The sequence below is a fragment of the Equus przewalskii genome, chromosome 4 (assembly GCF_037783145.1).
Source record: "Equus przewalskii isolate Varuska chromosome 4, EquPr2, whole genome shotgun sequence".
In the NCBI taxonomy this organism is placed as follows: Eukaryota; Metazoa; Chordata; class Mammalia; order Perissodactyla; family Equidae; genus Equus; species Equus przewalskii.
In genome coordinates this window covers 104,912,164-104,929,247 of record NC_091834.1, presented here as the reverse complement: position 1 = coordinate 104,929,247, position 17,084 = coordinate 104,912,164, and the positions used below count along the sequence as shown (strand labels likewise).

Here is a 17,084-nt window from a genome sequence, read left to right as displayed (position 1 = left end):
CCCCATATTTCCTGAAGAAAGCCCTTTGTAGGGAGTTTCGCTCCTTTTTGAAAATTCATTTTTTAAATCTACACCCCGCCCCCTGCCATTTTGTTGTTGTTGTTGTTGTATGAAGAAGGCAGCAGTTGTTCATGTCTGACTTAGAACTCCATCGCATTGCACACATCTTCATTTCACCACTGGGGATTCTCAAGAAGCCTTTGGGTATCAGGGGGGAATGGGCACCCTCCTCCTTGGAAATCTCTCTTAGTCCAAGATAACCACCAAGTGATGAGATAATTGGGACGATAACAAGGAAACTGGTCCAGGGAGTCAGAATTTCAAAGCAAAAGGTCAACCATGCACTATTTTCAGGGAATTTTTTTTTAAAGATTGGCACCTGAGATAATATCTGTTGCCAATCTTCTATTTTTTTCTTCTTCTTCTTCCCAAAGCCCCCCAGTACATAGTTGTATATTCTAGTTGTAGGTCTTTCTAGTTGTGCTATGTGGGATGCTGCCTTGGCGTGGCCTAATGAGCGGTGCTAGGTCTGAGCCCAGAATCTGACCTGGCGAAACCCTGGGCCATTGAAGTGGAGCGTGCGAACTTAACCACTCGGCCACTTGGGCTGGCACCCAGGGAATATGTTTTAAATGTGGCATATTGACCAAGAATATATGTCTAATTTAACTTCTAGAAGGGAAGAAGACTTGTTTATGAAGACAGAGACTTTTTTTTAAAGGTAAGCCAACACAATTCTTTTCTCAACAATCGCTAGATACCTTTTCAATCCGTAAAAATCTTAGTTTCTATTTGTAGCCATCAGATATTTATTAAACTCTTTATACTCTGCTAAATGCACAATGTATAAGATTGGGATCATCCACGATTTATACGATTGCTTGCAGCTCCCACTCTTAGCATTATTATGAGTTTACATGCGTGGAATATGGGGTAACATCCAACTGTGGGCCCCTTGTTGCTGACTCCTTTATGGTGATTCATTGTTAGAAAGTAGATCTCCTGGTGGCAGCACCTGTGGCTCAAACAACTGTCTTCTTCATTCACTCCCAAAAGTGAGCTATCCCGTCTCTGAAGCTGTATGACTGGTGTTCATGAAACCAACAGAGCTCACGAGAATAAAGGTGCGACCTGGATCTTTGCTTTCCTTAACAAATCTTCCAGGTTGGCTTCTTTTGTTCTTTCTCCATGTACAATGTGCCAAGCACACAAAGCTCTCGGTGACCAGCCGTTGTTTTAACCAGGACACAAATGAGAAGACCGGTATCACAGCTGGAGTTTCCGCACCAGCCTGGGAGTCAGATGGCATGAGGTCTGGTGCTGACCCTACTATTAACTAGCTGTGTGGCTTGGCTATGTCATTTAACAGCTCTGTGCCTTGGTTTCCTCGACAATGAGGCAATGAAAGTGGAGTTGACAATCACCGCAATCCTTTCATGACGACATTCTTTCTTCCTCACAGGGACCAATGTTCATATCAATGATGGAAGCCACAGATAATGCCTAAGAGCTTCCTGAAGCATCAAAGAAAGATTAATTTACGGCTAGCAGAATAATTGATAAATGTCCTTACATCCTTTAAGACAATTTGGTATGGTATAATGGGAACAATGTATTAATATGAACATGGTCTTACTCAATCATGCTGGCAAGCTAGGACTTAAGCAGATTCAAAACATTCTTACAGATCAGTGTGACAAGTACTGTGGATTCATGAGTGTCCAGGGTTGGATCCTTGAGACTTAAACACATCTACTTCTCTTATGGCTCCCTCTGGCTACGTAGGCTTTGGTTATTTCATGATAACCGAGTGGGTAATTTATAAATGGGACTGAGAAACAATAAGAAATTCCCTTTGGCAATCAGTGTATCACTTTGAGTAGATGTCTCTTGTGGGTCATATGTGGCCTGAAAATGTTTTATTTAGCCAAAAGGAATATTTTTCAAATTTTAGTTGGTTCCCAACATTTATAAATCAGATTTTTACAAAAAAATATAGATTCTGAACTTCTGTTGAAATACTGGAAGATCCAGAAATCTAACAGTTTCTGAATGGTGACAATTGACTGGAGCTGAGCACAGCTGGTCTCTTCAGATGTAGGGTGTTCTCGCCATGGCCATAAATGCCCCACCAGCCCCATCATAGTACACAAAGCGGGATTCCCCCACTTATACTCCCTTCCTTGCCCCAGTAAGCATTCATGTCTGCAACCTTCCTCTTAACCAGTAGGGAGTGGGAGGAGAAGAAACGCACAGCTACAGAAGCATCCACTTTCCCTTATCCTCTTCCTCTCCATTAGCATCAATAATTAAGTTTGGAATCAAGTTTTTTTTATGTTTTCTTATCTAAAATGGAAACTTTTGTTAAGAGCTACTTGATATTTCCAACCTAACAATTGTAATTCATCTGTGTTAGGCAATAAGATAATGTTCCCTGGTTTTTAAAAAAATGTCACCTACTATTGAAACATGGATGGAAGAGATGGATAGATATTTTACTGTTGGTCAAATTGCACTGGCAGCATTTGTTCAAGGTGAGGAGTCCTTTAGCCGAGGAGCAATGCTTCCTTATTTACATCCAAAGAAGAAACTTTTCACCAATAACCACTAAGGGGAAAGAAGAAATTGACTTCATTCTGAGTGTCTTTTTTAAACATGAAAGAGACTATGAAATCAGGCTCTGATACCATCAAAGACCTGAAGTCAAATCCTATCCAAGGCATTACAGGGTGAGGCAAAGGCGGCAAAGCACGGCCCACCCCAGACGGCCGGGGCATGAGGCCCACGGCGCACTGGCCGCTGGCGGGTCTGTGTAAGAGATGCCACACCCATCATTAGCCGACAAAGATCAAGTTTTTAAAAAAGACAATTCAGTAAAATTTGCCCAACACAAGCTTTAGGCTTCATAGAGCCAGTGACTCTTGGTGATGATTCAGAATGTGCTTTAGGATCTTTTGATGTGTCTAGTTTTTTATTATTAAAATAAGTACCATTGCATGCAGTCAGAGACACCAGATGTTGGAGAAGGTGCCAAATCTGCCTGGATCCTGGGATGTTCCCTACGGTTGCTCTATTCGGCTAGTATCAGAAAAGAACAATCGGAGACTCTCACAACGGCAAGGACCTTATGTCATCGAGTCCAAAAACGTCCAAAGGGATCCTCCTAAGACGTCTCGATCACTGGTGGCCTAGTTTCTGCCTGGAGAACTCCGAGACTGCGAGCTTCTGCAGTCATGGTGTGTACGTATATCATACGTCCAGTTAGAACCATACGATGATGCTTATAACTCTTCCTGACTTTCCTTTATATTAATTTGAAACATGGATCCCTGAAACTTTATCCACAGGCCCCAGGGCGTCCTTCTGAAGCAGCAGAGAACAAACACATAAATTCTGCCAAAAAGGTCTACATTTGCTGGGAAAATTCATTTAGACTGATCTATTTCACATTAAATATATGATTTTAAACTGCACACCGTATTATTTTTATTACTTTTGACCCTCTCTCTTTGTTTATAACATTTGTGTTTAAAAAATTAAATCAATGTCCATATTTTCATATCCTATAAGTGTACTTTTATGAGGCAGGAAATAATGTGTTAAAGAATATTTTGGCTTTCCACATGATGAAAGGTAGCTTTTTAGCATCCTAAAAAGGGCACATGAATTAGTTTCCTGTCTAGGTAGTTCTAGGGTACAATTGTGACTCAAAACTCAGTCTCTATTGTCCTCCAAGTCTAGTATTTTGGCGTGGATTATATTCATTCCTTCAACAATATATTTATTCATTGATGACCCACCATGCACCAGGCACTGTTCTAGGCACTGGGAGCAAAATTGGGGGTAGAAGAAAGTTCCTGCACTCATTGAGATGACTGACATTCTAGTGGGCAAGACAGGCATTGAAAACCCGTACAAACATCAGTGGCAGGAGTGAGATGCGCTATGGGGAGAACTGAAGCAGTGCCAACAGTGGATAGGGCACTGGGGGAGCACCTGTGAGCAGAGATGCACAGGAAGTGAGGGAGGAATGCTTTCATTGGCTCTCATCTCTAAGGGCTTGGACTGGGTCTCCACACCTCCTGAATACACAGGTGCATACTACCATCCTGGCACATTGCTTGGGCTCAGTGAATATTTGTGTATCAGCTCACCAAATATTCAGTCTATTACAAGGCTGCTGTGTAGACGCCAATGAAACAGGGCCTTTCTTTAGGGAGCTTAGCGCCTAGAAATGAGAGGCACAAGATACAGCAGTGTAAAAGAGGCAAAAATGCTCTCAGAGCCCCAAGGAAGGAGAAAGCGAGGGTGTGATTAGAGGAAGTTCATGGGGTTGGATCTTGGAGGTTGTGTAAGGCATTTACCAGGTCGAGAAGGAGTAAGCAGAGAGTTTTATAGGTATTGAAATAATATTAGGAAAACTTAAGCCATTTATTCCAGCAATGGCTGCTGAACAGAAGGGCAGCAGTGGTTCTGCAACGGCTCGGTTTGACTTTCATGAATGTTGAAGCTGATTAATAAAAGGCTGAAACTTTTACCTATATTCCCTAATTTATAATTTATATATTTGTATTCACCAAAACAGTCTCATCATTTTCTCTGATTGAACTGAAAGGCACATGCCATACTTTTGAACTAATAAAATATTTAAATGCTAATAAGACATCATTTTTATCTGTTTTATGTAAGTTTCTTTAACATTTCACTTGAAAATTGGTTGTGCTGCTAAAACTGTTTGAAAAGCTCTGACCCAGAAAAAGTGTTAATAGTTGAGATAAGCAGGATGGGGCCGGAGTGTAGACAGCCTTGAATGCAAGTGGAAGGAGTAGTTTAATGTTTTGGTCAGTCAGTCATTCCCCTTTCATCTATTATCTGTCTGCCCTGGATCTTGTGGCAAAAAGGATTTAAGGCCGATAAGAAAGATAAATGACAGATAAAAATAAAGTAAGCTTAAAATGAGTAGGTGAGAAAAGTAGAACAATGTGAAAATAAGGACAAAAAAAAAAAAAAGAAAAATCCAGGAGAAAAGTTAGTATATGAAATGTGTGCTATAAAGACCTCCTGACAGAGGCTAGAAATATTGCTCTCAGCTTCCTGGTAGCCAACACAAAGGGTGGGGATGGGACTGACAGCCCATAAATTAAAACAGACGCTTATTTTGGAGATTAACCCCTTATCAGATAACTGATTTGCAAGTACTTTCTCCCATTCCATAGGTTGTCTTTTCACTCTGTTGATTGTGTCCTTTGCTGTGCAGAAGCTTTTTAGGATGATGTAGTCCAGCTTATTGATTTTTGTTTTTGTTGCCTGTGCTTTTGGTGTCGAATCCAAGAAATCATTGCCAAGACCGATGTCATGACGCTTCTCCCTGTGTTCTTCTCGGGGTTTAACAGTTTCAGGTCTTACATTGAAGTCTTTAATCCACTCTGAGTTGATTTTTGTGTGTGGTGTAAGATGGGGGTCTGGTTTCGTTTTTTGCACATGGAGATCCAGTTTTCCCATTTGCTGAGAAGCTGTCCTTCCCCATCCAAATTAATGGCATATATTCCTGCCCTTCAGTGCTCGGACCCCATTTTCTCTCATCTCCCTCTCACCCCAATTCCTACCAACAGATGTGTACTAGTCAGAACTTGTTGAAATCATGTAGATTTTTTTTTCTAGTTTTTTAAACACTTTTATTTTAGGAATCTTTAATAACAATTGCATTAAATTTTATCCAGTAATGATTTATAATTTTTTTTACCAGTTTATTAGTTTCTGCTCACTGTTGCTTAGTTCTCATTTCTTCCTTTCTCTTTGATCAGCCACTTTCTTTTAACTGCAGTTGTGTGCATTCCAGGGCAGATGTGTGAGTGGTAAATTGCACGCATTTAATATCCCCAAATTCCTTTTTCTGCCCATTTTACAAACAGGAGCTGCGTGGGCACAGGACTGAAAGTTAAAAATGTTTTCCACCAGCAGCATTTTACGGACCTTGCTCCACTGCACCCCAGGCTGTTCTGAAGCCAAGAAGTCTGATGCTAATCAGAGTATTTAAAATAAAAAGAGAAAAGGAAAAAAAAAGAAAAGAAAAAAAAAACTCTACTTTTTCTCACTGTAACCTTACATAATTTCTAACCTTCGACCTGCCACATTTCATTAGGAGGAATTTAACTTTAGGGCTTTTCCACAATTCTTATAAGACATTCAGTAGTTCTTTTCTCTCTAATGATTCAAAGCTCAGTGGAAATTTTCCCCATTATATCTTATTTTCTTTTCCCCTTTATACTCCCAAATCTCTCTACAAGGCAGACTGCTTTTCTTGGCTCTATTATTCATCTCTCTCAAGCTTTCTCTGATTTTTTACCTTTGTCCAGCTGCATGGCCTTCTGGGAATTCCTTCTGCTGGATCTTCCAGGTGACTATTTGGTGGTGTTCTGCTAACAACTTTGGCCAAACAAAGACACTTCCGAGAGTGAAGGGAGCAGTCACTCAGTCACCCGGCCTTGACTGAGCTTCGCCAGGCTTCATCTCAGGGCTTTCTTGGGGAAACTGGGGCTTACAATTACCCCATCTATTCAGTTTTTCTTCTAAACTAAAAAAAAAAATTGGTAAATTTTTTGTTTAGTCTCCATCAGTCAGTTTACACCTTATTTGCTGCGGCCTGTTCTTGTGTTACAGATGTGGGACCTACTGGAATCTCTTGGAGAATGTTTACCGTCAGACTTACTGCAGTTAGTAGAAGCGATCTTTCAAATGTCTCTCCTGGGGCTCCTTTTCCTGGGGTTCGGTTTGAGGCCTCTCTTTCAGGGGTCTTCTGGGCCTCAGTGATCTCTGGTTGGCTGTTGCCACGTGGAGGTGAGGGTCCTGGTCAGGAGGGCATCCCCTCAGCTATTACAGATGCAGGATCCAGGTGGTGGACAGGGGGCAGCAGGGAGCCACTCTCCTGAGGTGGAGCCACTGTGCTTGGGCTCCTTGTCCTGGAGGCCATCGGAGGCACAGCCCCACTTCTCATTCTGGCTGCCGTCCACTCTAGGGTCTTCCACAGCCGAGTGTCCTGTTTATTTGTTCTGCAGGATGATACGTTAGCCCGCAGCTGTGCGAGCAGGGGCTGGGCGTCTCCTCCTAGAGCCCCTTAAACCAGTCCCATCGCAGTCCACGACGCGCTCCTGCTGCAGCCTCTGACCTGAGGGTTACCCCAGAATTCAGAATTGCGGGAAAACCAACTTTTATTTTTATTCTTTTGGTGATCATGTCTTCCACCAGTCGCGCTACGTATCCTAGTCTTTCCCTTTCACTTTCAATGTGATCCGTTTATACTTACTTTTCAAAAATTCTTCAATGTTCTGGTCTGCTGGTGGCCCCCTTTCCAGTGGCCCAGTGGTGCCATTTATTTTTTTTATGTTTCTTCCACCATTTTGCTTAGAAAAGAGAGAAATGTGCGTGCTCAGGAAGCCATTCTGAAAAGAAACAGCCCTTAGGAAATATGATCTGGTGGTCAGCAGCAAAGTGGACTGGCCAGAGGGACCCTGAAGGAAACTGGCCAGTGAAGGATTCACTAATGGAGTCAGGGCGATGGGAATGAAAGGAGTGGAGGCTTCTAGCACACTCTTTATTGCACCGCATGGTGTTATTTATTTCTGATGGGCATTCCAAGTAGAAGACCGTCAGAGCATGATACCAGGTACCAGCGTGGCTCAGACACTGCCCGGTGACTGGGCAGGGTGTCAGGTGGGAGGCTGAGAAGGCCCTTTGCCACGGGAGATGTTTGTTTGGTTGTTACGGGGGAGCAATACAGCTCCTACTGAGGGTTTGCTTGGGGTCTGGCAGCATTTACTGATGAGTTTAGCATCTTCCAAAATATTCGTGTAAATTATGCTAATAATCCAGCCTGCCTTGAGTCTCTCTCCTTGTTCTCGGCACCTGCAGCCTCAGTGGGAATAGCTCCATATGTCTGAGAGAGTGAACAGATGCTCTTACTCATGCACTAGCAACGCTCCAAGGAGTCTCCAACCTGGTTCTGAACACTCACTTGGACAAACTCAGAACTAAGAAGGGCAGCCCAGGTTAACACCTGGGAACCTGTGGGAGGAGCTGTGGGAGGCAGCTCGCAGAGCTAAACCATGTGTCTTCCCCTTCTCAGATCCTCTTGTTGGGAATTGATATCACCCTACACGTTTGAAGGTAACAATACAGTTTTGTCAATGAGGAGGCAGATTATTTATTATTTTTCTAGCTCTGGGGCTACTTTTCTACAGTTGGGTGTGAGTCATTTGAAATAATTTCACTAGAGGCAGAATATTAAATGCCTACATGGGATCAGGATGTAAGCAGGCCCACCTGCTTAGATGCACACTGAAGGCGTGAGTGTGAACCAGTATTCCCCCTGGGCCACTGCGGAGGGATCTGGAGCTTTCTTCTCCCCAATCCGAAGATGTACGACAGGCAGAGCTGTGCTTCCATCAGAACCCTGGGCGACAGCCTTCCCTCAGGAGAATTTCTGTAGTGGCGTCAAGATTAGTAGCCATTTCCATCCCATCCAGTAACAGCAGCTCCACACATGTGTGTTTGTGAGGGCAGGTTTCTGTTTTCTGAAGTCACATGCTGTCACTTTTATCTCAAATGGCTACAGTGCTGTAGGTACTGCATCCTCTTTAAGAAATACCCGCTGCACTTCACTCTGCAGGGCACGCTGAGCTCAGGATGGACCTCAAACCCCTAAATATGCTCCACCTCAGACAGTACAGAGCTGAAATTTCATCATTAAGTATGTATTGACTTCTTTCAGGAGATGACACCAAATGTGACAGAGGTGTGGCACGTGGGCACCACCTTCTTGCTCACTGCTGCTCGTGACAGCCATAACCAATCAACCGCTCATGCCATTCTTTCTCGCTGAGCCTGACTTGGCCTCAGAATCCTTCTCATCCACAATGCCGCAGCCACTAACTTACAACCAAGTGGAGCTGGTGTGCGAGACTGACAGCTATTTTTCATCCCTGGCTTATTCACTGTTCTGTTCTGACTAAACTCAGGAGGACCAACATAACACAATAGCACCTGAGTATGCGTTTCCTCCCAATAACTTATGTTTCCCAAGGATAGGACGTCACCAGGGCAGCTGGCAGCACTGGGCACCGGAAGGAGTAAGTCAAGAGAAGAAACGGCTCAGAAAGAGGAAATATCAAGTGCCAAAGAGAACTTCAGAAAGTTTGGTTACTTTGTAACTCTGCCAAGAACCGGCTGTGAGGGCCCCTTAGGCATTCGTACCCGTGAAATCAACAGGTGCTTCATCTCCAAGCGTAACAGATGGTTGACTTAATGTTCTGTGACTCGGGCAACCATGGTCACTTCTGGAAACTTCTACCCTGCTAATGTAAGCACAGACCCAGCAACAGCCTGGTGAAGTACAGGAATGTTCTTTCACATTTGGAAACTCTGAGTTAGGGATGTTAACTATCTTTAGTCTCTGCCCCAACTTGTGGGTTCTGAGTTAGTAGCAAGTGGACCGCTAAGGCAGTCTTAATCAATTACCAAGGTGGTGATGATGATGATGATGACAATCGTGATCATAACAGTATTAGTTAACACTTATTAAACATTTACTGGGTATCAGGTACCATGCTAAGCACTCTATACGCATTATCTTGATTAACCCTCACAACAACCTTATGAGAGAGGTACTGTCATTCCCCCGATTCTCAGAAGGAGGAAAGGGAGGACTTAGCAAGTTTCCCCAACATGCCCAAGTCACAAAGCTAGTCAGCGCGAGAGCCCAGATTCTACCCTACTGTGGAGCATCATTCCATACTCTGCTGCTCTCCGTTCCCGGGATTTCTCTCTCTCTCCACGAGGATGGCCATGGTAGTGGCGATGCAGGATCTCAGGGGGTATTTAATCGTAAGAAGAGTAAACAGGATAGAGTCACTCACTTCATTTTAAGCTTGGGTCATAATAGTTTGCTTCAATTCGACTTCAAGATGGAGAAGCTTGTCATAATAACCCAGGCTGCTGAATCTATGAGCAGACACATCTTCAAGATTGGGAGGGAGCTCCCTGAGTCACAACTTAACACTGAAAGGGGGTGAAAGCCCAGAGGTGGCAGGATTCGTTATCACAGACTATTCCTTTCTCTGCTCAGAATCGGAATCAAAGCTTTCGTTCTATCTTTGGTTCCAAGAAAAAAAGTTTATTTATTTATTTTTAAAAATATAAAAATGGTTTAGTATGAAGCAGTAAGTGCTTGATTCCTACACGGGTCCCATTTCCCTGGTGGAGTTTGGATGTTTCTTAGAAACAAGATCGATTGAGTTCTTTTGATAAACTTGAAGGAAAATGAATTGTGTTCTTGGGATTCAGTTTGAAGAGAAAAATCCAGTTCCCTAAACAGCAGCTTTGACTGTGAAACTCAAATTATGTAAATTGGGTGCTCCGAGTCAGCTGTTCAGTGGCTCTCAGGGCTGAATTTAGTTGGGAAGAGAAAGCCCTACACAACTGCATGGTGCCATGTAACTTGAGAATTCATGTTGCCTTATGACACAGAAGAAGAATTCCCGGAGAAATTCTACACGGAACCTGCTCTTCGCCCTCTAATATGGCAGTTTTCTTCCAAAAACATGGTTTGCATCATATCACTTTCCTCAATGGCCCCTGTCACTCCTTCTAGAACATGGTAAAGCCATTAAGAATAATCTCTGTTACGAAGTCTAATGTGGCTGCCCTCAATTTTGTGCCCCTGAGAAAAACAACAATAGAGTTTTCTTTCCTCTCTTTCTTAGACAAGAAAGCAATGTGGGTCTCAGAAGGGAGGTGTTGTGGGTTGAATCGCGTACCCCCTAAGATATGTTGCAGTCCTAACCCCCAGTACCTGTGAACGTGACCTTACTTTGAAACAAGGTCTTTGAAAATATCAAGTTAGGACGAGGTCATGCTGGATTAAGGTGGGTCCTAATCCAGTGACTGGTGTTCTTATAAGGAGAGGGAAATTTGGACCCAGAGACACATGGGAGAAGGCCACGTGACGCATCAACAAGCCAAGGAATGATGAGGAGTGCGCCAACCACCAGACACCGAGAGATGCATGGAACAGGTCCTCCCCCACACCCCCAGGAGGAACCGATACCGCCAACAACTTGCTTTCAGGCTTCTGGCTTCCAGAACTGTGCGAGAATACATTTCTGTTGCTTTAAGCCCCTCGGCTGTGGTAATTAGTTATGGCAGCTCCAGGAGATTAATACAGAAGGTGAGTACTTTTTTCTTTAAAGATGAGACTGGGTTTTTTGGAAACTCGAAGGTGTGTGTCTCGGCTCTGTGGGTGAGGTGGCCAGGCTTCTGACCTGGGCATCCCTGGACAGCTGAGGAATCAAGTTCCCATCAGAGACATCGGTCTGAGGGTAAACCCGCCGCCATGTCCACGCTGCCTGGGCAGGCTCACCACTGCCGGTTCCTCCCTCCTGCAAGGGGAGGGAAGCCAGCCTTTGCCTGAAAAAAGCTTTGGAGAATGTCCGGGAGTTCATCAGGCAGTGAAAGACCAACAAGTGCAAATGTGAAATAGTGCATTCTGGGCAGGGAACTCTAAGCAGATTTATTTGTTGCTAGAGTATAAATTGCAAGGAATCAGAAACGGGAATATAAACATCAAACATTATATAAGTAATTCATTCTTCAAATTATAAACAGCTGGACAAATATTAGGTATTTATATTATTATCCCTTTTACAGGGTCAATGAGAAGACCAACTAAGTGTGTAAACCAAAAGCTTATTGGTATATCCTGAAAAATCATGAAAAAATCTTCCATCATGATACAATATTTTGGATGCAGCGGCTTCATTGCCAGACCCTGGAGATCTGGAAAGAAATCTAACCCTCTCTGTCTTAAATGAATAGGTGCATTTCCACAAGTCTCTACTGAATGTGGTCCACCGGTGTCCCTCATGCGAGGACTCTGTGATGCTCTGAAACCCATGCCTTTCAGATTAAATATTGACACAGAGAGATGAAATCCAGCTAGGTAATGAGAGGACTGAGCATTACCAACACCTCTCAGTCTTTACTTACCTATATTAATCTACCTTTAATGTAACTAAGTACAAAGGCATAAAAATAATTTATGCATTTTAAGTTATTACATACTTAATGAAAATTAAGAATTATAAGGAAATATAGAAATGGCAAGCTTTGTGAAACCACAGAAGAAATGTCAATGAAAAATTAGAGGAGAAAGCACAGGACAATAAGACTAAAAACACTTTCCAAGGATGAAGATGGACAAAATATACTGGGCAAGAATGCCTGGAGATTAGAACAACACGCCAAAGCACTAATTAAATAGAAGCACTGATCACAAACCACTGAGGAGCAACAATCAGCTCTGATGAAGTCACAACGCTGAGCACTGCAATGTAAGTTAAGGGGACGGGTCCATATTAGATAAGTTTACCAAAAACTATCATAATGAAGATCCACAGAAAATCAGAAGAATGACTGTGTTTATCTGGGGCTGTGGCAATTTCATGATGCGATAGCTGCCGAGACGATGCCCCACCCTCAGGAACTAACGTGGTGTGACGTCTGCTCTGACTGGGTGCCTATCTTAGCTGGTTGGTGTCCACCTTGCCCTAGTTATTAAATCCTTTGACTATAATTGCCTGTGCCCAAACCGAACCATTTGTAGTTCTCTGTGCGATGGGCCGAACACTTTTGAATATGGGAGCATTCACGATTCCGTTTCCTTAATTCACCAAAGAGAATCCTCTAATTGCCATTACATTTTCCCTCAGCCTAAAATGGAAAGATTTTTTTTGTTCTGGTTGCATCTGAGAGGCTAAGTTATCTCCATAATAAAGTGCTGCAGGAGCAGGGGCGGCGGAAAGTCTCTAAGGCTGGGGGTGGAGAAGTCATTTTGGTCAAAGGCTTCCAAGAGTCTCTCCGAGTAGCTTTGGGGTGTGGAAGAAATAAAGAGGAGAGGAGGTTTAATAAATGCTGCTGTGGGCTACACATTCGAGTCTACTTTACTGTCTACTGAGAAATGTGCAGAAAAGTGAAATTATTTAAAATTATTTTGGGTTGTTACATTGGACTTCTTAAACGCACGTATCCGCTAGATTGGTTGTGGTTGACAGGCTGCAGCAGAATTCCTCCACGTGATCTTAGAATGTTCCTTGTGCTCGTTCTCATGCTGCGCCTTCTCCTCTGGACTGCTTTCCACATTCTAAATCCTACCTCCCCATTTATTTGAAATGCTACCTCATCTGTGGAGCTTTTCTCGATTCCTCTTCCCCAACACGAAGTCCCACGCAATCAAAGGGGGCGTAATCACTTCTCTTTTGAAATTTCATAACCATCGCTCTTTTCATCCCTTAGGCATCATCCCCAAGCCCTGAGGGGGAGACTGGGGGCTCCTCAGGGTGCTTGCTGCAGGAGAGGCCTTCGGCTCTGAGGCTCCGCTGACTCAGTTATCTCCCCCAACGGTGTCCACGCCCCTAAAGCGGGCTGCTGCTGTTGCCGCATCCATTTTGTTGTCTTTGTAAATTTAGGTCTTCTTAGAAAATCCCTTTTTAAAAACAAGGTTTTGATTAGGTTTTGGAGGAGAGGTTAATTTGGGCATTTATGTTTCTTTAGCCAGAAAACTGGTTATTTTAGAAAAATTTTTAAAGAGTAATTTTGTCGAGAAGAGGGCTAGTTTACGCTTATCTTAAGAGGAGGCAACAGGCTAAATATTTAAATAGATTTTAAATGACTCAGAAAATCTGGGGGTGACAACTCCATGATCAATTAAGACTTCAGTTTCTTAATAAAATGGAGCAGAGGTTGCAGATTAGATTAGATGATCTCTGAGATATATTCCTATTGATTACTGGTGGTGATCCAGGCATTTGTGGGGCAGGACACCACATCCCTTCTGAAGCTGGGATCATGCTGGTCTCAGTGGCCGGAGTCGGCCGTGTGTCTGACCTAGTGGGGTTGTACTTGTTCTTTGCCTCTGTTTCCCTCCACAGTGACGCTGAGGAGCCATCTCTTCACACTAAACATTCGAAGACCACAATACAAGCAGCCTTAGCAAAAGAAAACGTCCCCAACTGGAAAGGACATAAATGTAAAATGAAATGCTATTCCCTCCTTAAGGATGGAGTGCTAGCAGGCAGACTGGAAATTTGCACAAGAACAACTGTTCAGTGATCTCAAAACACACTGTCCAAATGGCTCCCCAAGGCGGCTGCCATTTTCACGTCCATCATACGGGATGCGGGAACATCCTTGCCTGAATCTAGGGCGTAGGTCTCCTGGGGGAGCCTGTTCGATTTCATCCCAGGGCTGGTGCTCTGTGGAAACCGAACAACAAAAGGCTGCCAGTTGTTAGAATGAGGTCATCCAGACTACACCGTGGTTTGAGAAGATCCCGCATAACTTAGCAGGGAGCTTCTGACCTCCAAAGGGAGGCAGAGAAAGGAACTGTCAGCAAATAAGATGCTAGGTTCTGTGAGGGACCAGTGCAGGGAGCGAATATTACAGAGAGTCAGGGAGAACTCCAGAACTAGAAATCCAAATTGTCACTGCCTGGACCAGTTAAAACCACAGATCTTGAAGGCCCTCCAGCTCACTCTCTGCCTTATATTTGAGCCCATTTCTGGCAAGTGGTACCTGCCTTCTTTTAAAGATCTTCCGTGATGGCGGTTCTATCACCTTTCTCAATCAACCATTCTTGTGTGTGATGTTCTTCTTTAAATGAACTTCAATATTTCCCTTCTGTATCTTATCATGACCTTCTGTGTTTTAAAGTCACTTCCTACTTCTATAGAAAAGATTTCAGATCTCTGATTATGTAGCTCCTGTCACTGTTGTCTCTGGCTCCTAATGTGTCTGCTTGCCACATTTTCCCAGTCTCTATGCCCCATAAATCTCTACACTTTTCCGGGTTGTAATTTCATGAAGATCCTGCCATGGTCCGATGGGTCTCACTGGCCTGGGAGCCAGGAGACTTGATGCTGGTCCTCTGTGCATCATTGACTCAGCAGGAGTCAAGGAATCCACCTAACTTCCAGCAGCAGGTTTGGCTTCTGATAAATGAAGTGGGTGGATAGGCTCTTAGGTTCTTTCCTCCTATAGCACCCTGTGACTTTGGATGCTCAGTGGTCTGCTTCCTGGGAAGCACAGGAAAGAGGAGTTTGGTAAGAGAAACTTTGAGGGGACTTGGGGGCTAATGTTGCATTTCAGAAGCTCCTCCTTGTGTCTCCCCATCATCTTGGAAGAATGCCTGGGGCTGAGCTTGTGGTGATCAAGGGACTGAGTCCTCCCATTCTGTGGCTTTTCAAGATTTTAGATGATGACACTGATAAAAAGAGGATGAGGTCATGTACTGTGGAGTAGCTGGCAAAGGCTATCAAAGACATCGTTCTCATAACAATTCTTCATTCTCCATCTGTGACTCGCAGGACTGAATTGCTCTGTCTGTCACCCGCAGCGTATTTTCACTCTTTGAGGTGAACTCACTAGCTCTTCTCTGAGGTGAATTTTGTTATGACCATATTTATTATTACCTACCTTTTCATGAGTTCATATCTTATGTTTCCAAGATATGAGGACAGGATGCAAAGATATTTCCTTGTATACACAATGAGACATGGCATGCTGTTTTGTGTATGCTGATTGGTATGATCAAGAACTTTCTGAAGTTTGGGATAAATTATCCACAAATCGGGTCATAGGAAAATAATTTTTTCCCCCTGTCTGAGACTTCTTTCATATAATCTCAATCCTTATGCTAAAGAAGTTGACCTTTGAAATTGTTTTATTATCTTTCTAGGTGGCCTGGTTTCATCATTGTGTAAGATACTTACCACAACTACCTCACAGGACTTTTTTTGGTGGAAAATGTAGATGAACTTTGGGATTAACTGGCACAGTGTGTAGAAAGCTCTGATAAGCTGTAAACCTTCATAAAACGTAAAATATCGGCAGGGCAGCAGACCGAGAGGTGAGCCAGTATCCCTGCTCCCATCAGCAAACATCATGGGGTGGGCGGGATCCTCACCTGTTCCGGAACAGGCTCCCACGGCAGCTGCCTCCGCGTCCCGTGAGTGTGCCTGCCCGCGGGTCTCAGCATGGATTTAGGAGCAGGTCTGAAACGCTGGCAGGAACTTACCTTCGCACTTGAGCAGGAAGAAGTCCATGCTGTGGCTGAAGGAGGCACTGAAGTAGGTGCAGTTGTCCACCAGGTCGCAGGACAGGCACTGCCTGTTGAAGTTGCCCATGGTGCTGGCACTGGAGGGACAAGGACAGCAGGGCGTGAACCGAGGCAGGGAGGAAACAGTGACAGTGGTCAAGACCCAGATCCCCCAGCTCCGTACTTCCAGCTGACTGATTTCTCTCCTACCAAAGGTGTTCTGGAGCCCCTGACGCTCACCGCTGGGCCTTTCTCCTTTTGTCTCCCTGCTGGAATGCTCCTGAACACGGGCTCTGGTTTTGCCGGCCACGAAGCCTTCCCTGGCAGGTAGATCCCTCTGACGTGTAAGAGCTCTCAGTGCTCTCGCTTTATGGAGTGCGTACCTGGTCATCCACGCTTTGTTCAGGCCCTGTGCACGTCCCTGACGTGAGGGGAGGACAGCGTTTGGTACCATTACCTAGTGCTTTATACCCATGCCTCTCATCTCTGAGGAAATGATCAGCATTTTGAGAACAGCAGACATGTTTTGAACTCTCTCAGAGGACCTAACACCGGTGAATGACAAGGCAGGACTCCAGAAACACGGGCTGAATTGAGTTCTGGCTGTTTCTAAACCCAGTTCTCTTGACAGAGTGAAATGGTGAGACATCACTTCTCACTCAATGGAGCCAGAAGAGTGGGAATCGATTCGAAGATGTTACCTGGGGCCACTCTAAGTACAATTTCATGCTAAGAAGGCCTAAAATGTGTTTCCAGAAGTTGAAAGATACTGAGGGGTATCTTTGAGTATACCTGGAAGAAGCTCTCGTCTGAGCATTTTCCGTGGGAAGGGTCCACACTAACCATAGTTTCCAGTAGGAAACCCGTCTACAAGAGTGAGGATATTTCATGGGAGAGAGAAGACAGCCTTCTAATCGCATATGTTAGAGGAAAGGGTAGG

General features: G+C 44.0%; 1 protein-coding gene across 6 annotated transcripts in view; it reads right to left on the bottom strand.

Moving 5' to 3' along the window:
- Nucleotides 1-17,084, bottom strand: part of DPP6 (dipeptidyl peptidase like 6) — a 987,445-nt gene that overhangs the window by 60,910 nt on the left and 909,451 nt on the right. For all 6 annotated transcript variants that reach the window (XM_070616959.1, XM_070616961.1, XM_070616964.1 and 3 more), the window contains one exon: nucleotides 16,124-16,242. In XM_070616959.1, coding sequence (XP_070473060.1) covers nucleotides 16,124-16,242 — 119 coding nt within the window. The remainder of the gene's footprint in view (nucleotides 1-16,123; nucleotides 16,243-17,084) is intronic.